General features: G+C 38.9%; 2 protein-coding genes across 2 annotated transcripts in view; both read left to right on the top strand.

Moving 5' to 3' along the window:
- LOC109579903 (ankyrin-2) overlaps positions 1-3,490 on the top strand; it is a 15,362-nt gene extending 11,872 nt beyond the window's left edge. Inside the window, exons 5-7 of the mRNA XM_019992106.2 lie at positions 21-3,161; positions 3,233-3,337; positions 3,399-3,490. Coding sequence (XP_019847665.2) covers positions 21-3,161; positions 3,233-3,337; positions 3,399-3,490 — 3,338 coding nt within the window. The remainder of the gene's footprint in view (positions 1-20; positions 3,162-3,232; positions 3,338-3,398) is intronic.
- On the top strand, positions 3,486-23,779 carry LOC125778692 (microtubule-associated protein futsch-like). The gene is made up of 3 exons (XM_049457730.1): positions 3,486-11,757; positions 19,012-20,058; positions 23,744-23,779. The coding sequence occupies exons 1-3, from the start codon at positions 7,309-7,311 to the stop codon at positions 23,777-23,779; spliced, it is 5,532 nt and encodes a 1,843-aa protein (XP_049313687.1). The 5' UTR covers positions 3,486-7,308.

The raw sequence follows: 23,779 nt of genomic DNA, 5'->3' as shown, positions 1-23,779 counted from the left end.
TTAATCGTTTTGTATCTTAGGTAAACGGATTCAACAGATTCACGATCACGAGGAGGTTAAATATTCTGCAGAAGAGAAGGAAGTGGAAGAGTCCGAATCAGATGAGGAAATCACGAAGCGTACTGTTGCCGAACGACGTGAGAAGATTGTGAAACGACTCTCAATCGAAAGGCAAATACCTGCTTCATCACAGAAGAAAGAGATCTCACGGGAAATTTCCGAAATAAAACGTAAGAGCCTTATCGAGGACAAAAAGGCTATACATGAATCAGAAATTATGATGCAGTTACCAACAGATAACATAGTTAAGTCAACCGTTGCTCCCGACCAAGTAATGAAAATGAAAATGGGTAAAATGGATTCTGCCGAAATAAGTAAAAGCGATTTTGATAAGGAATTGACGCACAAATTAAAGACATCCGGACGCAGTTCTGAAGAGGAAGATTCAGCAACAGAATACAAGAACGTTGAGGGCGATGAAAATTTGAAAATTGTACAAGATATCAGCGCCGTCGAAAAGTTAAAGAAGCTTCAGGACTCACCGATGGAGTCAGAACAAGATACAACCAAGCAACTAACCGAAGACTTTTTAAATGTTGAAAAGCAAACTCAACTTCCAGTCGATATAACATTCAGTGAGAAGTTTGTCGAGGAAATAAAGGAAAAAGAAATGAAAAGCACGGAATTAGACGAGAAATCGAGTCAGAAGATTGAAAAAATTATATCCGTATTTGAGAGTGGCAAATCTGACGAGAAGGATGGAACTGTTAGTAAAACGTCCACCATTACGGAAACCATTGAAGTTATCACGGAAGGTAAAGTAAAGGGTACCTCCATTGAAGATAAAATTGCTGATTTCGAAGCAAAAGGCGTTACTTATGATATGAAATCCGTGCTACCAAAAGATCTAAAGAAATACGAAGATGCACCTGCAGATGACCTCTATGAAGCACACCAAGAACCCATTAAATCATTTGAAAAAACAATTACAGCAGACTTTTTGGCGTTAGAGCAAAAATCTCAAATGTCACCAGCAATTAAATCTATTCAAGAAATTACTACTGCCGTTCAATTACCAAAAGATTATGCAGATGTAATAGAAACCGCTCCAGCAGCTCCGATTGCCGAAAAGAGAACGTCACTTTCTGAGAAATCGTCAGAGCCAACAACGCGTTCATCTATTGAAACACAATCCTCGAAATCCAGTATGCCAGATGACAAAGAAGAGCAGGTCTTTCCTAAAACTACAGAAATTATAAAAGAATTCGAGAAACATATTGAAAAAGATAGCGAAATAGCTACCTCTGAGTTATCGTACATGGAACAGAGATCACAAAAGGAAATTACGAAAACAACAAGTGAATTTGTAACCAGTACGGCGGAGGTGCTTGAAACAACGGCTGATTCTTTTGAAATTACCACTGACTTAGAACTGCCAGTGAAAGACGCAGAAAGAACGAAAGCTCAATTAAAAGAAGTCACAAAAGAATGGGACGGAATAACTCTAACGGGCATTCAAAAAACTTCATGTGATCTCACAAAACCAGAGCATATAGACGATAAATTGACAACTGAGCAGATTACTACAATTTTCAAAAGCAAGGATAGCTCAATGGAACCAGGAAGTATAACAAAGACTGAAGTAATTACGACCACGACATATTTGGATAAAACTGAAGAGAAAGTTATTAAGGATAGTGAAGTCGACGATCTGATAGAATTCGCTAAACAGAGGGAAGGTGCGAAGGAAACGCAGGTAGAATCAAAAACGGTAAAAACCACACAAATATTAAATATATTTGAGACGGAATCAGATTCTTCCACAATTCAATCAGCAGTTGGCGATATTTCAGCTGACACAAAAATCACTTCAGATATATTGAAAACTGGCAAAGAAATATCCACAATTGAGCCCAAGGAATTAAGTAGTGACTTTTCAGGTGACGAAAAAGATGCATTAGACATGAGGTTTGACGGCACTAAACATGAACAAACTACCAAAAAATTAACGCAAGATTTCTTGCTAATGGAGCAACAACAACAATTGCCATATTCCAAAGAATCCCAAGCCGAAGATGAAAAATTTGAGCTTTTGAAATCGGCCACACACACAGTCGTACCATCTATTTTAAGTTCAACTGTTGTTCCTGCTATACCGACTGATTTGAACATTGTGCAAGAACCAACATCATTGGTAGATGTACAAGCCACTCTACCCGCTGCTGCTTCGAAAGAAGGACAGCCAACAATGGATACACATGCGGTCGAAACGAAAAGCGCCATGAGTGACCTGATCAAATCAACCAGCGTTATAATGGCGACCGTACCAAAAGTTTCAACCGAGGAGGCCATTATATCATTGGAGGAAAGTCTTACAGATATCAAACGTGAAGAGAAGCCTGTGCATCTTCCAACAGCTACAGAGGAATTCACTCAAGGTAGCCAGCCAGAGACAACTCCAAAGGATTTTGAACCAGAAATTATAATTGATGAGAAAACCACAACACTCAAGATGAGTTCAGCTGTAACGGATACGGTCAAAGAAGAGAGTATCAAACTTGTAGAATCCATTAAAAAACTAGAGGAAACCATAAAGGTAGTCGATAAGCATCAAGATGACGGCATCGAGTTGGCCGCTCCTGTAAATGAGACGGACAAAGTATCAGCCGTGGGTATAAGGAAACTAACCGAGGATTTCCTCACCATAGAGCAAACAAAACAGTTTTCAACAAGCACCAAACCGGTGAGAGAAACAATCGTAACTGATGATCATGAAAAATCTACAATACCAACAATGCATGAGAAACCAGAAGAGAAATCATTCACCAGCCTGCAATCGGCTGGTCTAAGCGAGGAAATTAGTAAGATAGTAACGGAGGCAGCAACGAAAATCGATGCCATTAAAATGACGAATGACTTCTTAGCGACAGAACAAAGCACACAATTACCCGTTGTGAAACATACGATTGACCTAACTGCAGCTCAACTTGATACACAAATTTCGCCAAAGTCGGCTCTTGACCTTGCCGCACCTGCACCTGTGGAACCACGCAAATCTATAACACTGACAGACGCTGAGTTTTGTAAGTCAGTCGAGGAAACGATCACAAAGAAGATGAGTGCGGGACAAATTGAAATCTGTGACGAGCTCAAAACTAGCGGTACGTATTCACTCTTAATCAAAGTATTAATGCTATTAGTATTCATTGTATTGTTTACAATTTTTATGCAGCGAGCGACATACCACATTCTCAAACCCCACCGCCAACTCCGATCGATACTAGAACTGATAGACAAGAAGAAGAATCCTTACCACGAGCTAAGTTCGTTGAAAAAGGTACACGATCTCGTATATTAAAGCCGTTAAATGTACATGTCTTTATATACATATTTTCTAGATAATTTGTCTGACACTGTGGTCACTTTGCACAAGACCACAGAATCGACATTCGAACGTGTTTCGGGAATTTCCAAAATCGGTAAGCACTAAACAATGTCATTAGCAGTATTTATTGTTAGGAGACTCTCATGTTTTTGTTGCCTTTTAGCATTTTATGAAGTAAATAAACTTATATAATCGACCACCATTTTCTTTTGTTTGTATGGCATACTGTAGATTTCAATTTTCTGTTATCGTATCATCTTATCTTTACTTTTTTTACTGTATCTACATATTTACAATTTGATTTCCCATAGGCTTTTTGTATGCAAATTCCATTCATGTTATAGTGTACAAAACGATGTTTATCTGTGCTTACTGAAAAACAAAAAAAAGAATCAGGATTTGTGTCATAAGAAGTATCAGAAGCTAATTGAATAAATTAGCGGCTGGTAGTGATGAAAACCAAAATAAAACCTATTGACTATGAATGAATATTGGTAAGGATCGAACACCCACTGAGAGTATTCTATTACCCTATACTCTATATTTGGATACTAATGTATGTATATATGTATGTATGATAGGAACGTAAATTATGTGCAAGAGTCCGTTTAAATAACCTTAAGGAAAAATTAGCTTACTAACGTACTACTAGCATTCCGCCGCACAGTGGTAGTTAGTTAAGCCCACACATATACATATCCGTACTTATGAAAACAAGAATGCGAGTGGTCATCAACAAAACTTGTTCGAACCAATGAACCCAAAAGACTCTTAAATGGTTTCCATATCGATCGATTTGTTGAAATTTTCACTTACGTTGCATTGCCAAGGTTAAAGGTTGCAGAAGCAGAGACAGACCACTCACACAAAATGTGACAAATGTTGTGTATTTTAATTAACTGTACTGTTATTTTACTGACAAAATATCCAAAGTATCAGATCTCACACGCTCGTTTTTACATATATAGATTTACACGGGTCATAGGTAAAACACATACATATGTATGCTTAACAGTATTTACAAGTACCACTCTGAGTGTCTGCGTACACTTTCCTACATGCGTTAGTCTTCTGAATCATGGAGCGCATTTGCAGGGACAGCACTTCCGAAACTATCAGTCTACAGAAATACATGCATTAATGCATACATACATATATACATACGCGATATGCCCCGTTGTTGGCAATGCCACCACCCACTAGTTTGTACGCCTGCCCTTAACTAATTTAATTTATACAAAGTTGTGAGTAAATATTTTTCTTTCTTGTGAAATGTTATTGATAATTCGCTTACAGTTCGATACTTGACTTTCGCGTGAACGTTGCTCGCTGTTCGTAAGCTAAAAGTTGGTGTTAAAACATATATGGTGGAAAAAGTTTGAAGCCCATCGAATATTTACACAAATATATGTACATATATACGCCTTTGGACTATAAATATTTTTGAGTTATTTCCAATGTAGTTTTCATTTTATCAAAACAAAATATTAACCAAATATCTACTAGCCGTAGATTTACGATTTGTACGTTTCTTTATAATAACGTTAATAAGTAAAGTTCATTTATAAGATTATCAATAATAATCACGTTGAAATCAAAACGGTAAGTTACATTAACATGTCCTAGTCCCTGTGGTCTGAGGTTGAGAATAAAAGTGGAAATTTATTTATCATATTAAATATGAAAAAAAACGGTGTGTATTGGTTTTATTGCTAAGATCAGGCATACATATTTTACATAGCATAACAATACATAAAACGAAATGAAGTTGTTAAACGTTTGCAATTTTAAATGGAAGATATTATGATGAACGGTCAAACTACTTCAAGCTAATTTGTTCAATTTGGTTTGAAATATGCATATGTATAAGTTAATAGTCATGTATGTAAGAGATGAGTCGCCTATAAAATTGAGTGAGTGTACAGCTAAATGGCACATATGTAAAACGTGATCACTTTAAATAAATAAAAAAAATTATTTTCACTTTAAATTAATGAAACAACTTATTTTAAAGCTATTCTAAATTGAAATATGTTGCAATTGTAAGCAATTTTCATTTTGCACAGTGTCACTGTGTCGTTATTCGAGCGGATTTTAAGTGCATAAAAGTCTCACACTAGTTAACTTCAGACATACCATGAATAATATGGGAATGAAAGCAACCTTCATATAATACAAATAACTGGCACATTAATATTGCTAGGATTGGTTTCTTGAAAATATTTCAACAGAAATTGCTCATATTCCGTCCAGCCTCACGCTAGTACATGCTAATCATGTTAAAAGCACAAAAAAATTATGTTTCACAGGCACTGGAGAGTTTCCGCTTCCTCAAACAACTGAACTGGTGAAAAAGTGCGGTTGATATATGTTAAGGGTTTTATGCCAACTTACATTATATGACTTTTTAAGTGTGTCCTTGACATATCAATTATTAAAAAAAATTAACAAAACTTTATTTAGTAAAATTAAATTGAGACATAGCATAAAAAAATAATTATTATTGGTAACTCGAATAAAAAATAAAAAACTTTAAATGGCGATCAAACCTTATAGTAGTAAAAGCTGCTATGCGTTAATCGCTCACAGCCTCAGTTGCGGAAGTAAATACATTAAAATAACCGATGTCTATTGAAATAATCGGCCACTAATTATGAGACACCCGTTTAGTTCAAATAATGAACCATATGTGAGTGAGAAGCTTTCAATAAATACATATGTACAGAAGCTGAGCTTTAAAAAAATCTGTTTTTTTTTTGTCTTACATTTACACTATAATAATTTATTTATATTTGTATAGCTTAATTTCGTACTTAAGTCTTTGGTTTGAGAAAATGCAATGAACACGTTTACTTTGTATATATGTAAATTTTCTGGCAAAATATTTTGATGTTTTAAGTTATTAACACACGCTAAATAACCATATTTTATAACGCGGTTTGGGATTTAGTTTAGTCATTGAATGTGAAAAGAAAAGTACTCTTGCACTCGCTTATTATTTTCACACTCGTCGTATTATTTTATGCTTTTAAAACCAATTTGGCAATGCAGCGGCTGTATGTATCTCGGTTACCGTTCATTTCTCTATATTATTCTGTATGTTATATGAAGTCGTGGTTGGACAAGCTTTTACGAAAATTCAAAATATCATTCGTGCTGTTTCCTTAGATAACTTTGTACACTCAATGGCCTCGAAAAATCTTTTCATAATTAATATTTATTTAAAAATGCAAACGTTACCTTACTTGTATGTAAAAATAAATGTAATTTTAAGCAACGGTAAAATTCAATACTCGCACAACAAGACAGAAACACCAGCTGCATATAATCCACGACCTCGTATAGCATATTACGTCTACACATAATCATATAATCGTATTAACATAAAATGGCGATGCGCAGCTTTGAACTGTTTAAGTTGGTGGCTAGCTGGTCGTATCATTGTAAATTTATTCTTTTGTTGCTTCACACACCATATACTCGTATCACATGCAACTTGGTGCCTACATAAAAATTTATCATACGAATCAATACACCATCTCACTTATGCATGTTGTCAACTAAATACTAAATAGATAAATATAGTTTAGTCTAACCAACTGACCTCATTGATTTGTCAGTCGATAATATTTATGGTATTATCCATTAGTGTTAATTGTACTTGTTATTTTACATCGCATATTCCTTTGAACCGCTTTTAACCGACTGGATTTGCAACTGAAAATGTATATTAAATGAAATAAATTAATTCATGTAATGCAATTTGAACGGCATAAACAGAGCACGTCAGCATTCAAAATATAAAATCTAGTAGTTTTGCCAAGATTACTGAATCTGAAAAGTCGCCCGACACGAACTTTACATCTGGAGCAGTTAAGGCAGACGAAGTTGATGATCTTAGCGACACTACCTCATTTTCAGAAATGAGTGGTGGTAGTCAAATTAAGACAACCATTACAACTGCTGTAACCAGAACAGAAATGTCACATATACACGACACAGCTTATGATAAGGATAGTAGTCAAGATAGAAATGGACCTAAAGTGACTAATGATGATGCGTCGAATACAGAACAATTAAAGGGACGAGGTGATGTTAAGCGCAAGATAATCGAATTGGAAAATGCCAAAAACATAATGCCAACATCCGCTATTGGCAAGCAAAAGTCCTTGGCTGAGATTGGTGAAAAAATTTCAGCTGTTAAAGAAGTGGTGAAGGATTTTGAAGATAAATTGCATGACTACAGCGTTGAAACAATACCATTTAAGGTGAGACAACGTGATCCAACGCCAGCCCACGTGGATGAGAGTGTTTTGGAGCGTCAAATATTAACCGATGTCGATCTTGCATTGGAGAACCTTATATCTCATGAGCCACCAGCAGCAGAGGTGAAACTATCGCCTGTAACGGCCATAGAGACTAGATTGGATAACTCCGACGTGCCAAAGGAAGAAATTTGCGAAAAAGTCTGCATGAAACGTAAAATGTTCGAAGTAGCTAAGGATGAGACTAAGTCAGCCACCAAAGATGAGGCAGAGTCCGCTTTTGAACATCCAATGGAGAAGTCACCAAAAGCAATTAATTTACCATCAGCGGATAGCGAAGATTCTGGTATTTTGCCAAATGTCAAAGATGTTGTTAAAACATTTGAGCAGAAGTTTGCTTCTCTACAATCCTCGCCGTTACCCGCGCGCAAGCAGGTTGTTCTTGCGAACAATGAAGTAGACATTACTTATTTAGGCGAACAAGGACTTAGTCAAACTGACGAAATTATAGCTGGATCAGCGCTACCAGAACATGGTGCAATCAGTACTCAGGCAAGGTTGGATAGCTCTTTAGGAAAAGAACAAGTAGAACAGTTTTCAGATCCATTAGTTAAAAAACGAAAAATGTCTGAAATTAATAGAGATTATGACACTAGCTTGATTGATCAAAATACCCCAAATGACAATAAGAAAGAAGTAGTTTCTAAGGTCACCGATGAACCACAGGTTGCGAATAATGCGAACGACTTCATTGAAACGATATGTGATAAAACCGAATTTCCTATAGAAGGAACAAATGTGATAGACAATTCATGCTTCCCAATGACAGATAAAGAAGGTGCTGATTTAACACCTGATAAGCACGACACTGATACTACTAGTATAAAAGAGTATAAATTAAAAATTTATGAAACAGTTGAAAATGAGCGTAAACTAGAAGTTTGTTTAGGGAATCTTAAACAAAGAAAAGATAGCATAGAAAATGTGAAATCTTCCGATGAAACTTCAACAATCAAACGATTTCCTGTAACGCTACCGTTACCGATAAGTGAGAAAAATGAAAGTAAAGAAGGGATTAATAAAATAGAAAGTTCCTCCAAAAATGAGCAAGACAATATCTCATGCGAGGATCTGAACATAAATCAATTAAAACTGAAGACATTCAGTGGACCGCCGGTGCCTTTAATAACAACAAAAAACATTGAATGGACTGATGAAAAAATAAAAAGGTTAGAAACGTCAGACCCTCACATTCTTCCGAAACAAAAAGACTTCAGAATAACTTCCGAGAGAAAAGAAGTGATGACTACCGAAGAATATATCAGCAGTGAACACCAAAATAAGATTTTCCATCACAAGGCTATAACGAAAGAATATACAGATAACAAACTTGACGAAAAAATCGAACATAAAATTAATTTTAGAGTACAAACTAATACTATCAAAGACCAAACAGCTCTTCTACCCACACATTCCACAAATGAAAACAAACCGGAAGACACAGTTTTCAAAGATGTTCAACCAGACGAAAAACACAAGTTTTCTCTGGATATTGCTAAGCCTGTTTCACAAGTTTATTATTCTGAAGAAATAGAGGAAGACTATGACAAACATATGGTCACTGATATGAAGAAGGTGTTCCCGTTAGTACCGTCTGTAGGCAAACCAGATGACAAAGACACTAAAGACGTTCAACCAATTTCAAAACCAACAGACAAACCAAAATCTCCGCTTGACATTGCTAAGTCTGTTCCTCATGTGTACTCTTCTGATGAATCAGAGGACGAGTTTGACAAACCTAAATTCGCTGATATGAAACAAGCGTTATCATTGGTATCGTCAGTAGGCAAACCAGATGACAAAGACACTAAAGACGTTCAACCAATTTCAAAACCAGAAGACAAACCAAAATCTCCGCTTGACATTGCTAAGTCTGTTCCTCATGTGTACTCTTCTGATGAATCAGAGGAAGAATTTGACAAACCTAAAGCTTCGGATATGAAACAGGTGTTCTCGTTAGAACCGTCTGTAGGCAAGCCAGATGACAAAGACACTAAAGACGTTCAACCAATTTCAAAACCAAAAGACAAACCAAAATCTCCGCTTGACATTGCTAAGTCTGTTCCTCATGTGTACTCCTCTGATGAATCAGAGGAAGAGCTTGACAAACCTAAAGTCGCTGATATGAAACAAGCGTTACCATTAGTACCGTCTGTAGGCAAACCAGATGACAAAGACACTAAAGACGTTCAACCAATTTCAAAACCAACAGACAAACCAAAATCTCCGCTTGACATTGCTAAGCCTGTTCCTCATGTGTACTCTTCTGATGAATCAGAGGAAGAGCTTGACAAACCTAAACTCGCTGATATGAAACAAGCGTTACCATTAGTACCGTCTGTAGGCAAACCAGATGACAAAGACACTAAAGACGTTCAACCAATTTCAAAACCAACAGACAAACCAAAATCTCCGCTTGACATTACTAAGCCTGTTCCTCATGTGTACTCTTCTGATGAATCAGAGGAAGAGCTTGACAAACCTAAACTCGCTGATATGAAACAAGCGTTACCATTAGTACCGTCTGTAGGCAAACCAGATGACAAAGACACTAAAGACGTTCAACCAATTTCAAAACCAACAGACAAACCAAAATCTCCGCTTGACATTACTAAGCCTGTTCCTCATGTGTACTCTTCTGATGAATCAGAGGAAGAGCTTGACAAACCTAAACTCGCTGATATGAAACAAGCGTTACCATTAGTACCGTCTGTAGGCAAACCAGATGACAAAGACACTAAAGACGTTCAACCAATTTCAAAACCAACAGACAAACCAAAATCTCCGCTTGACATTACTAAGCCTGTTCCTCATGTGTACTCTTCTGATGAATCAGAGGAAGAGCTTGACAAACCTAAACTCGCTGATATGAAACAAGCGTTACCATTAGTACCGTCTGTAGGCAAACCAGATGACAAAGACACTAAAGACGTTCAACCAATTTCAAAACCAACAGACAAACCAAAATCTCCGCTTGACATTACTAAGCCTGTTCCTCATGTGTACTCTTCTGATGAATCAGAGGAAGAGCTTGACAAACCTAAACTCGCTGATATGAAACAAGCGTTACCATTAGTACCGTCTGTAGGCAAACCAGATGACAAAGGCGCTAAAGACGTTCAACCAATTTCAAAACCAACAGACAAACCAAAATCTCCGCTTGACATTGCTAAGCCTGTTCCTCATGTGTACTCTTCTGATGAATCACAGGAAGACTTTGACAAACCCAAACTCGCTGATATGAAACAAGCGTTACCATTAGTACCGTCTGTAGGCAAACCAGATGACAAAGACACTAAAGACGTTCAACCAATTTCAAAACCAACAGACAAACCAAAATCTCCGCTTGACATTACTAAGCCTGTTCCTCATGTGTACTCTTCTGATGAATCAGAGGAAGAGCTTGACAAACCTAAACTCGCTGATATGAAACAAGCGTTACCATTAGTACCGTCTGTAGGCAAACCAGATGACAAAGACACTAAAGACGTTCAACCAATTTCAAAACCAGAAGACAAACCAAAATCTCCGCTTGACATTACTAAGCCTGTTCCTCATGTGTACTCTTCTGATGAATCAGAGGACGAGTTTGACAAACCTAAACTCGCTGATATGAAACAAGCGTTACCATTAGTACCGTCTGTAGGCAAACCAGATGACAAAGACACTAAAGACGTTCAACCAATTTCAAAACCAACAGACAAACCAAAATCTCCGCTTGACATTACTAAGCCTGTTCCTCATGTGTACTCTTCTGATGAATCAGAGGAAGAGCTTGACAAACCTAAACTCGCTGATATGAAACAAGCGTTACCATTAGTACCGTCTGTAGGCAAACCAGATGACAAAGACACTAAAGACGTTCAACCAATTTCAAAACCAACAGACAAACCAAAATCTCCGCTTGACATTACTAAGCCTGTTCCTCATGTGTACTCTTCTGATGAATCAGAGGAAGAGCTTGACAAACCTAAACTCGCTGATATGAAACAAGCGTTACCAGTTGTACCGTCTGTAGGCAAACCAGATGACAAGGACACTAAAGACGTTCAACGAATTTCAAAACCAACAGACAAACCAAAATCTCCGCTTGACATTACTAAGCCTGTTCCTCATGTGTACTCTTCTGATGAATCAGACGAAGACTTTGACAAACCTAAACTCGCTGATATGAAACAAGCGTTACCATTAGTACCGTCTGTAGGCAAACCAGATGACAAAGACACTAAAGACGTTCAACCAATTTCAAAACCAACAGACAAACCAAAATCTCCGCTTGACATTACTAAGCCTGTTCCTCATGTGTACTCTTCTGATGAATCAGAGGAAGAGCTTGACAAACCTAAACTCGCTGATATGAAACAAGCGTTACCATTAGTACCGTCTGTAGGCAAACCAGATGACAAAGACACTAAAGACGTTCAACCAATTTCAAAACCAACAGACAAACCAAAATCTCCGCTTGACATTACTAAGCCTGTTCCTCATGTGTACTCTTCTGATGAATCAGAGGAAGAGCTTGACAAACCTAAACTCGCTGATATGAAACAAGCGTTACCATTAGTACCGTCTGTAGGCAAACCAGATGACAAAGACACTAAAGACGTTCAACCAATTTCAAAACCAACAGACAAACCAAAATCTCCGCTTGACATTACTAAGCCTGTTCCTCATGTGTACTCTGCTGATGAATCAGAGGAAGAGTTTGACAAACCTAGACTCGCTGATATGAAACAAGCGTTACCATTAGTACCGTCTGTAGGCAAACCAGATGACAAAGACACTAAAGACGTTCAACCAATTTCAAAACCAACAGACAAACCAAAATCTCCGCTTGACATTACTAAGCCTGTTCCTCATGTGTACTCTTCTGATGAATCAGAGGAAGAGCTTGACAAACCTAAACTCGCTGATATGAAACAAGCGTTACCATTAGTACCGTCTGTAGGCAAACCAGATGACAAAGACACTAAAGACGTTCAACCAATTTCAAAACCAACAGACAAACCAAAATCTCCGCTTGACATTACTAAGCCTGTTCCTCATGTGTACTCTTCTGGTGAATCAGAGGACGAGTTTGAGAAACCTAAATTCGCTGATATGAAACAAGCGGTACCATTAGTACCGTCTGTAGGCAAACCAGATGACAAAGACACTAAAGACGTTCAACCAATTTCAAAACCAACAGACAAACCAAAATCTCCGCTTGACATTACTAAGCCTGTTCCTCATGTGTACTCTTCTGATGAATCAGAGGACGAGTTTGAGAAACCTAAATTCGCTGATATGAAACAAGCGGTACCATTAGTACCGTCTGTAGGCAAACCAGATGACAAAGACACTAAAGACGTTCAACCAATTTCAAAACCAACAGACAAACCAAAATCTCCGCTTGACATTACTAAGCCTGTTCCTCATGTGTACTCTTCTGGTGAATCAGAGGACGAGTTTGAGAAACCTAAATTCGCTGATATGAAACAAGCGGTACCATTAGTACCGTCTGTAGGCAAACCAGATGACAAAGACACTAAAGACGTTCAACCAATTTCAAAACCAACAGACAAACCAAAATCTCCGCTTGACATTACTAAGCCTGTTCCTCATGTGTACTCTGCTGATGAAACAGAGGAAGAGTTTGACAAACCTGGACTCGCTGATATGAAACAAGCGTTACCATTAGTACCGTCTGTAGGCAAACCAGATGACAAAGACACTAAAGACGTTCAACCAATTTCAAAACCAACAGACAAACCAAAATCTCCGCTTGACATTACTAAGCCTGTTCCTCATGTGTACTCTTCTGATGAATCAGAGGACGAGTTTGACAAACCTAAATTCGCTGATATGAAACAAGCGTTATCATTGGTATCGTCAGTAGGCAAACCAGATGACAAAGACACTAAAGACGTTCAACCAATTTCAAAACCAACAGACAAACCAAAATCTCCGCTTGACATTACTAAGCCTGTTCCTCATGTGTACTCTTCTGATGAATCAGAGGACGAGTTTGACAAACCTAAATTCGCTGATATGAAACAAGCGTTACCATTAGTACCGTCTGTAGGCAAACCAGATGACAAAGACACTAAAGACGTTCAACCAATTTCAAAACCAACAGACAAACCAAAATCTCCGCTTGACATTACTAAGCCTGTTCCTCATGTGTACTCTTCTGATGAATCAGAGGAAGAGCTTGACAAACCTAAACTCGCTGATATGAAACAAGCGTTACCATTAGTACCGTCTGTAGGCAAACCAGATGACAAAGACACTAAAGACGTTCAACCAATTTCAAAACCAACAGACAAACCAAAATCTCCGCTTGACATTACTAAGCCTGTTCCTCATGTGTACTCTTCTGATGAATCAGAGGAAGAGCTTGACAAACCTAAACTCGCTGATATGAAACAAGCGTTACCATTAGTACCGTCTGTAGGCAAACCAGATGACAAAGACACTAAAGACGTTCAACCAATTTCAAAACCAACAGACAAACCAAAATCTCCGCTTGACATTACTAAGCCTGTTCCTCATGTGTACTCTTCTGATGAATCAGAGGAAGAGTTTGACAAACCTAGACTCGCTGATATGAAACAAGCGTTACCATTAGTACCGTCTGTAGGCAAACCAGATGACAAAGACACTAAAGACGTTCAACCAATTTCAAAACCAACAGACAAACCAAAATCTCCGCTTGACATTACTAAGCCTGTTCCTCATGTGTACTCTTCTGGTGAATCAGAGGAAGACTTTGACAAACCTAAATTCGCTGATATGAAACAAGCGGTACCATTAGTACCGTCTGTAGGCAAACCAGATGACAAAGACACTAAAGACGTTCAACCAATTTCAAAACCAACAGACAAACCAAAATCTCCGCTTGACATTACTAAGCCTGTTCCTCATGTGTACTCTTCTGATGAATCAGAGGAAGAGCTTGACAAACCTAAACTCGCTGATATGAAACAAGCGTTACCATTAGTACCGTCTGTAGGCAAACCAGATGACAAAGACACTAAAGACGTTCAACCAATTTCAAAACCAACAGACAAACCAAAATCTCCGCTTGACATTACTAAGCCTGTTCCTCATGTGTACTCTGCTGATGAAACAGAGGAAGAGTTTGACAAACCTGGACTCGCTGATATGAAACAAGCGTTACCATTGGTATCGTCAGTAGGCAAACCAGATGACAAAGACACTAAAGACGTTCAACCAATTTCAAAACCAACAGACAAACCAAAATCTCCGCTTGACATTACTAAGCCTGTTCCTCATGTGTACTCTTCTGATGAATCAGAGGAAGAGCTTGACAAACCTAAACTCGCTGATATGAAACAAGCGTTACCATTAGTACCGTCTGTAGGCAAACCAGATGACAAAGACACTAAAGACGTTCAACCAATTTCAAAACCAACAGACAAACCAAAATCTCCGCTTGACATTACTAAGCCTGTTCCTCATGTGTACTCTTCTGATGAATCAGAGGAAGAGCTTGACAAACCTAAACTCGCTGATATGAAACAAGCGTTACCATTAGTACCGTCTGTAGGCAAACCAGATGACAAAGACACTAAAGACGTTCAACCAATTTCAAAACCAACAGACAAACCAAAATCTCCGCTTGACATTACTAAGCCTGTTCCTCATGTGTACTCTTCTGATGAATCAGAGGAAGAGCTTGACAAACCTAAACTCGCTGATATGAAACAAGCGTTACCATTAGTACCGTCTGTAGGCAAACCAGATGACAAAGACACTAAAGACGTTCAACCAATTTCAAAACCAACAGACAAACCAAAATCTCCGCTTGACATTACTAAGCCTGTTCCTCATGTGTACTCTTCTGATGAATCAGAGGAAGAGCTTGACAAACCTAAACTCGCTGATATGAAACAAGCGTTACCATTAGTACCGTCTGTAGGCAAACCAGATGACAAAGACACTAAAGACGTTCAACCAATTTCAAAACCAACAGACAAACCAAAATCTCCGCTTGACATTACTAAGCCTGTTCCTCATGTGTACTCTTCTGATGAATCAGAGGAAGAGCTTGACAAACCTAAACTCGCTGATATGAAACAAGCGTTACCATTAGTACCGTCTGTAGGCAAACCAGATGACAAAGACACTAAAGACGTTCAACCAATTTCAAAACCAACAGACAAACCAAAATCTCCGCTTGACATTACTAAGCCTGTTCCTCATGTGTACTCTTCTGATGAATCAGAGGAAGAGCTTGACAAACCTAAACTCGCTGATATGAAACAAGCGTTACCATTAGTACCGTCTGTAGGCAAACCAGATGACAAAGACACTAAAGACGTTCAACCAATTTCAAAACCAACAGACAAACCAAAATCTCCGCTTGACATTACTAAGCCTGTTCCTCATGTGTACTCTTCTGATGAATCAGAGGAAGAGGTTGACAAACCTAAACTCGCTGATATGAAACAAGCGTTACCATTAGTACCGTCTGTAGGCAAACCAGATGACAAAGACACTAAAGACGTTCAACCAATTTCAAAACCAACAGACAAACCAAAATCTCCGCTTGACATTGCTAAGCCTGTTCCTCGTGTGTACTCTTCTGATGAATCAGAGGAAGACTTTGAAAAACCCAAACTCGCTGATATGAAACAAGTGTTACCATTAGTACCGTCTGTAGGCAAACCAGATGACAAAGACACTAAAGACGTTCAACCAATTTCAAAACCAACAGACAAACCAAAATCTCCGCTTGACATTACTAAGCCTGTTCCTCATGTGTACTCTTCTGATGAATCAGAGGAAGAGCTTGACAAACCTAAACTCGCTGATATGAAACAAGCGTTACCATTAGTACCGTCTGTAGGCAAACCAGATGACAAAGACACTAAAGACGTTCAACCAATTTCAAAACCAACAGACAAACCAAAATCTCCGCTTGACATTACTAAGCCTGTTCCTCATGTGTACTCTTCTGATGAATCAGAGGAAGAGCTTGACAAACCTAAACTCGCTGATATGAAACAAGCGTTACCATTAGTACCGTCTGTAGGCAAACCAGATGACAAAGACACTAAAGACGTTCAACCAATTTCAAAACCAACAGACAAACCAAAATCTCCGCTTGACATTACTAAGCCTGTTCCTCATGTGTACTCTTCTGATGAATCAGAGGAAGAGCTTGACAAACCTAAACTCGCTGATATGAAACAAGCGTTACCATTAGTACCGTCTGTAGGCAAACCAGATGACAAAGACACTAAAGACGTTCAACCAATTTCAAAACCAACAGACAAACCAAAATCTCCGCTTGACATTACTAAGCCTGTTCCTCATGTGTACTCTTCTGATGAATCAGAGGAAGAGCTTGACAAACCTAAACTCGCTGATATGAAACAAGCGTTACCATTAGTACCGTCTGTAGGCAAACCAGATGACAAAGACACTAAAGACGTTCAACCAATTTCAAAACCAACAGACAAACCAAAATCTCCGCTTGACATTACTAAGCCTGTTCCTCATGTGTACTCTTCTGATGAATCAGAGGAAGACTTTGACAAACCCAAACCCGCTGATATGAAACAAGCGTTACCATTAGTACCGTCTGTAGGCAAACCAGATGACAAAGACACTAAAGACGTTCAACCAATTTCAAAACCAACAGACAAACCAAAATCTCCGCTTGACATTACTAAGCCTGTTCCTCATGTGTACTCTTCTGATGAATCAGAGGAAGAGCTTGACAAACCTAAACTCGCTGATATGAAACAAGCGTTACCATTTGTACCGTCTGTAGGCAAACCAGATGACAAAGACACTAAAGACGTTCAACCAATTTCAAAACCAACAGACAAACCAAAATCTCCGCTTGACATTACTAAGCCTGTTCCTCATGTGTACTCTTCTGATGAATCAGAGGAAGAGCTTGACAAACCTAAACTCGCTGATATGAAACAAGCGTTACCATTAGTACCGTCTGTAGGCAAACCAGATGACAAAGACACTAAAGACGTTCAACCAATTTCAAAACCAACAGACAAACCAAAATCTCCGCTTGACATTACTAAGCCTGTTCCTCATGTGTACTCTTCTGATGAATCAGAGGAAGAGCTTGACAAACCTAAACTCGCTGATATGAAACAAGCGTTACCATTAGTATCGTCAGTAGGCAAACCAGATGACAAGGACACTAAAGACGTTCAACCAATTTCAAAACCAACAGACAAACCAAAATCTCCGCTTGACATTACTAAGCCTGTTCCTCATGTGTACTCTTCTGATGAATCAGAGGAAGAGCTTGACAAACCTAAACTCGCTGATATGAAACAAGCGTTACCATTAGGACCGTCTGTAGGCAAACCAGATGACAAAGACACTAAAGACGTTCAACCAATTTCAAAACCAACAGACAAACCAAAATCTCCGCTTGACATTACTAAGCCTGTTCCTCATGTGTACTCTTCTGATGAATCAGACGAAGACTTTGACAAACCCAAACCCGCTGATATGAAACAAGCATCACCATTAGTATCGTCAGTAGGCAAACCAGATGACAAGGACACTAAAGACGTTCAACCAATTTCAAAACCAACAGACAAACCAAAATCTCCGCTTGACATTACTAAGCCTGTTCCTCATGTGTACTCTTCTGATGAATCAGAGGAAGAGCTTGACAAACCTAAACTCGCTGATATGAAACAAGCGTTACCATTAGTATCGTCAGTAGGCAAACCAGATGACAAAGACACTAAAGAGGTTCAACCAATTTCAAAACCAACAGACAAACCAAAATCTCCGCTTGACATTACTAAGCCTGTTCCTCATGTGTACTCTTCTGATGAATCAGAGGAAGAGCTTGACAAACCTAAACTCGCTGATATGAAACAAGCGTTACCATTAGTACCGTCTGTAGGCAAACCAGATGACAAAGACACTAAAGACGTTCAACCAATTTCAAAACCAACAGACAAACCAAAATCTCCGCTTGACATTACTAAGCCTGTTCCTCATGTGTACTCTTCTGATGAATCAGAGGAAGAGCTTGACAAACCTAAACTCGCTGATATGAAACAAGCATCACCATTAGTATCGTCAGTAGGCAAACCAGATGACAAAGACACTAAAGAGGTTCAACCAATTTCAAAACCAACAGACAAACCAAAATCTCCGCTTGACATTACTAAGCCTGTTCCTCATGTGTACTCTACTGATGAATCAGAGGAAGAGCTTGACAAACCTAAAATCGCTGATATGAAACAAGCGTTACCATTAGTATCGTCAGTAGGCAAACCAGATGACAAAGACACTAAAGAGGTTCAACCAATTTCAAAACCAACAGACAAACCAAAATCTCCGCTTGACATTACTAAGCCTGTTCCTCATGTGTACTCTTCTGATGAATCAGACGAAGACTTTGACAAACCCAAACCCGCTGATATGAAACAAGCGTTACCATTAGTATCGTCAGTAGGCAAACCAGATGACAAAGACACTAAAGAGGTTCAACCAATTTCAAAACCAACAGACAAACCAAAATCTCCGCTTGACATTACTAAGCCTGTTCCTCATGTGTACTCTTCTGATGAATCAGAGGACGAGTTTGACAAACCCAAACCCGCTGATATGAAACAAGCGTTACCATTAGTATCATCAGTAGGCAAACCAGATGACAAAGACACTAAAGACGTTCAACCAATTTCAAAACCAACAGACAAACCAAAATCTCCGCTTGACATTACTAAGCCTGTTCCTCATGTGTACTCTTCTGATGAATCAGAGGAAGAGCTTGACAAACCTAAACTCGCTGATATGAAACAAGCGTTACCATTAGTACCGTCTGTAGGCAAACCAGATGACAAAGACACTAAAGACGTTCAACCAATTTCAAAACCAACAGACAAACCAAAATCTCCGCTTGACATTACTAAGCCTGTTCCTCATGTGTACTCTTCTGATGAATCAGACGAAGACTTTGACAAACCCAAACCCGCTGATATGAAACAAGCGTTACCATTAGTATCGTCAGTAGGCAAACCAGATGACAAAGACACTAAAGAGGTTCAACCAATTTCAAAACCAACAGACAAACCAAAATCTCCGCTTGACATTACTAAGCCTGTTCCTCATGTGTACTCTTCTGATGAATCAGAGGAAGAGCTTGACAAACCTAAACTCGCTGATATGAAACAAGCGTTACCATTAGTACCGTCTGTAGGCAAACCAGATGACAAAGACACTAAAGACATTCAACCAATTTCAAAACCAACAGACAAACCAAAATCTCCGCTTGACATTACTAAGCCTGTTCCTCATGTGTACTCTTCTGATGAATCAGACGAAGACTTTGACAAACCTAAACTCGCTGATATGAAACAAGCGTTACCATTAGTACCGTCTGTAGGCAAACCAGATGACAAAGACACTAAAGACCTTCAACCAATTTCAAAACCAACAGACAAACCAAAATCTCCGCTTGACATTACTAAGCCTGTTCCTCATGTGTACTCTTCTGATGAATCAGAGGAAGAGCTTGACAAACCTAAACTCGCTGATATGAAACAAGCGTTACCATTAGTACCGTCTGTAGGCAAACCAGATGACAAAGACACTAAAGACGTTCAACCAATTTCAAAACCAACAGACAAACCAAAATCTCCGCTTGACATTACTAAGCCTGTTCCTCATGTGTACTCTTCTGATGAATCAGAGGAAGAGCTTGACAAACCTAAACTCGCTGATATGAAACAAGCGTTACCATTAGTACCGTCTGTAGGCAAACCAGATGACAAAGACACTAAAGACGTTCAACCAATTTCAAAACCAACAGACAAACCAAAATCTCCGCTTGACATTACTAAGCCTGTTCCTCATGTGTACTCTTCTGATGAATCAGAGGAAGAGCTTGACAAACCTAAACTCGCTGATATGAAACAAGCGTTACCATTAGTACCGTCTGTAGGCAAACCAGATGACAAAGACACTAAAGACGTTCAACCAATTTCAAAACCAACAGACAAACCAAAATCTCCGCTTGACATTACTAAGCCTGTTCCTCATGTGTACTCTTCTGATGAATCAGAGGAAGAGCTTGACAAACCTAAACTCGCTGATATGAAACAAGCGTTACCATTAGTACCGTCTGTAGGCAAACCAGATGACAAAGACACTAAAGACGTTCAACCAATTTCAAAACCAACAGACAAACCAAAATCTCCGCTTGACATTACTAAGCCTGTTCCTCATGTGTACTCTTCTGATGAATCAGAGGAAGAGCTTGACAAACCTAAACTCGCTGATATGAAACAAGCGTTACCATTAGTATCGTCAGTAGGCAAACCAGATGACAAAGACACTAAAGAGGTTCAACCAATTTCAAAACCAACAGACAAACCAAAATCTCCGCTTGACATTACTAAGCCTGTTCCTCATGTGTACTCTTCTGATGAATCAGAGGAAGAGCTTGACAAACCTAAACTCGCTGATATGAAACAAGCGTTACCATTAGTACCGTCTGTAGGCAAACCAGATGACAAAGACACTAAAGACGTTCAACCAATTTCAAAACCAACAGACAAACCAAAATCTCCGCTTGACATTACTAAGCCTGTTCCTCATGTGTACTCTTCTGATGAATCAGAGGAAGAGCTTGACAAACCTAAACTCGCTGATATGAAACAAGCGTTACCATTAGTACCGTCTGTAGGCAAACCAGATGACAAAGACACTAAAGACGTTCAACCAATTTCAAAACCAACAGACAAACCAAAATCTCCGCTTGACATTACTAAGCCTGTTCCTCATGTGTACTCTTCTGATGAATCAGAGGAAGAGCTTGACAAACCTAAACTCGCTGATATGAAACAAGCGTTACCATTAGTATCGTCAGTAGGCAAACCAGATGACAAAGACACTAAAGAGGTTCAACCAATTTCAAAACCAACAGACAAACCAAAATCTCCGCTTGACATTACTAAGCCTGTTCCTCATATGTACTCCTCTGATGAATCAGAGGAAGAGCTTGACAAACCTAAACTCGCTGATATGAAACAAGCGTTACCATTAGTATCGTCAGTAGGCAAACCAGATGACAAAGACACTAAAGAGGTTCAACCAATTTCAAAACCAACAGACAAACCAAAATCTCCGCTTGACATTACTAAGCCTGTTCCTCATGTGTACTCCTCTGATGAATCAGAGGAAGAGCTTGACAAACCCAAACTCGCTGATATGAAACAAGCGTTACCATTAGTATCGTCAGTAGGCAAACCAGATGACAAAGACACTAAAGACGTTCAACCAATTTCAAAACCAACAGACAAACCAAAATCTCCGCTTGACATTACTAAGCCTGTTCCTCATGTGTACTCTTCTGATGAATCAGAGGAAGAGCTTGACAAACCTAAACTCGCTGATATGAAACAAGCGTTACCATTAGTACCGTCTGTAGGCAAACCAGATGACAAAGACACTAAAGACGTTCAACCAATTTCAAAACCAACAGACAAACCAAAATCTCCGCTTGACATTACTAAGCCTGTTCCTCATGTGTACTCTTCTGATGAATCAGAGGACGAGTTTGACAAACCTAAATTCGCTGATATGAAACAAGCGTTATCATTGGTATCGTCAGTAGGCAAACCAGATGACAAAGACACTAAAGACGTTCAACCAATTTCAAAACCAACAGACAAACCAAAATCTCCGCTTGACATTACTAAGCCTGTTCCTCATGTGTACTCTTCTGATGAATCAGAGGAAGAGCTTGACAAACCTAAACTCGCTGATATGAAACAAGCGTTACCATTAGTACCGTCTGTAGGCAAACCAGATGACAAAGACACTAAAGACGTTCAACCAATTTCAAAACCAACAGACAAACCAAAATCTCCGCTTGACATTACTAAGCCTGTTCCTCATGTGTACTCTTCTGATGAATCAGACGAAGACTTTGACAAACCCAAACCCGCTGATATGAAACAAGCGTTACCATTAGTATCGTCAGTAGGCAAACCAGATGACAAAGACACTAAAGAGGTTCAACCAATTTCAAAACCAACAGACAAACCAAAATCTCCGCTTGACATTACTAAGCCTGTTCCTCATGTGTACTCTTCTGATGAATCAGAGGAAGAGCTTGACAAACCTAAAATCGCTGATATGAAACAAGCGTTACCATTAGTATCGTCAGTAGGCAAACCAGATGACAAAGACACTAAAGAGGTTCAACCAATTTCAAAACCAACAGACAAACCAAAATCTCCGCTTGACATTACTAAGCCTGTTCCTCATGTGTACTCTTCTGATGAATCAGACGAAGACTTTGACAAACCCAAACCCGCTGATATGAAACAAGCGTTACCATTAGTATCGTCAGTAGGCAAACCAGATGACAAGGACACTAAAGACGTTCAACCAATTCCAAAACCGGAAGACAAACCAAAGTCTCCGCTTGACATTGCTAAGTCCGTTCCTCATGTGTACTCTTCTGATGAATCAGAGGAAGAGCTTGACAAACCTAAACTCGCTGATATGAAACAAGCGTTACCATTAGGACCGTCTGTAGGCAAACCAGATGACAAAGACACTAAAGACGTTCAACCAATTTCAAAACCAACAGACAAACCAAAATCTCCGCTTGACATTACTAAGCCTGTTCCTCATGTGTACTCTTCTGATGAATCAGAGGAAGAGCTTGACAAACCTAAACTCGCTGATATGAAACAAGCGTTACCATTAGTACCGTCAGTAGGCAAACCAGATGACAAAGACACTAAAGACGTTCAACCAATTTCAAAACCAACAGACAAACCAAAATCTCCGCTTGACATTACTAAGCCTGTTCCTCATGTGTACTCTTCTGATGAATCAGAGGAAGAGCTTGACAAACCTAAACTCGCTGATATGAAACAAGCGTTACCGTCAGTAGGCAAACCAGATGACAAAGACACTAAAGACGTTCAACCAATTTCAAAACCAACAGACAAACCAAAATCTCCGCTTGACATTACTAAGCCTGTTCCTCATGTGTACTCTGCTGATGAATCAGAGGAAGAGTTTGACAAACCTGGACTCGCTGATATGA

Source organism: Bactrocera dorsalis, chromosome 5 (assembly GCF_023373825.1).
Source record: "Bactrocera dorsalis isolate Fly_Bdor chromosome 5, ASM2337382v1, whole genome shotgun sequence".
Lineage (NCBI taxonomy): Eukaryota > Metazoa > Arthropoda > Insecta > Diptera > Tephritidae > Bactrocera > Bactrocera dorsalis.
Note: the sequence above shows the minus strand (reverse complement) of the source record. Positions and strands in the feature narration are given on the sequence as shown.

Bases quoted from the DNA above. Each gene is read 5' to 3' on its own strand.
- LOC125778692 (XM_049457730.1), top strand. From the start codon at position 7,309: ATGAGTGGTGGTAGTCAAATTAAGACAACCATTACAACTGCTGTAACC. The intron at 11,758-19,011 runs GTTCAACGAATT...GACACTAAAGAG, and splicing joins ATGACAAGGACACTAAAGAC to GTTCAACCAATTTCAAAACC. The intron at 20,059-23,743 runs GCTGATATGAAA...CTGATGAATCAG, and splicing joins ACTTTGACAAACCTAAACTC to AGGAAGAGTTTGACAAACCT.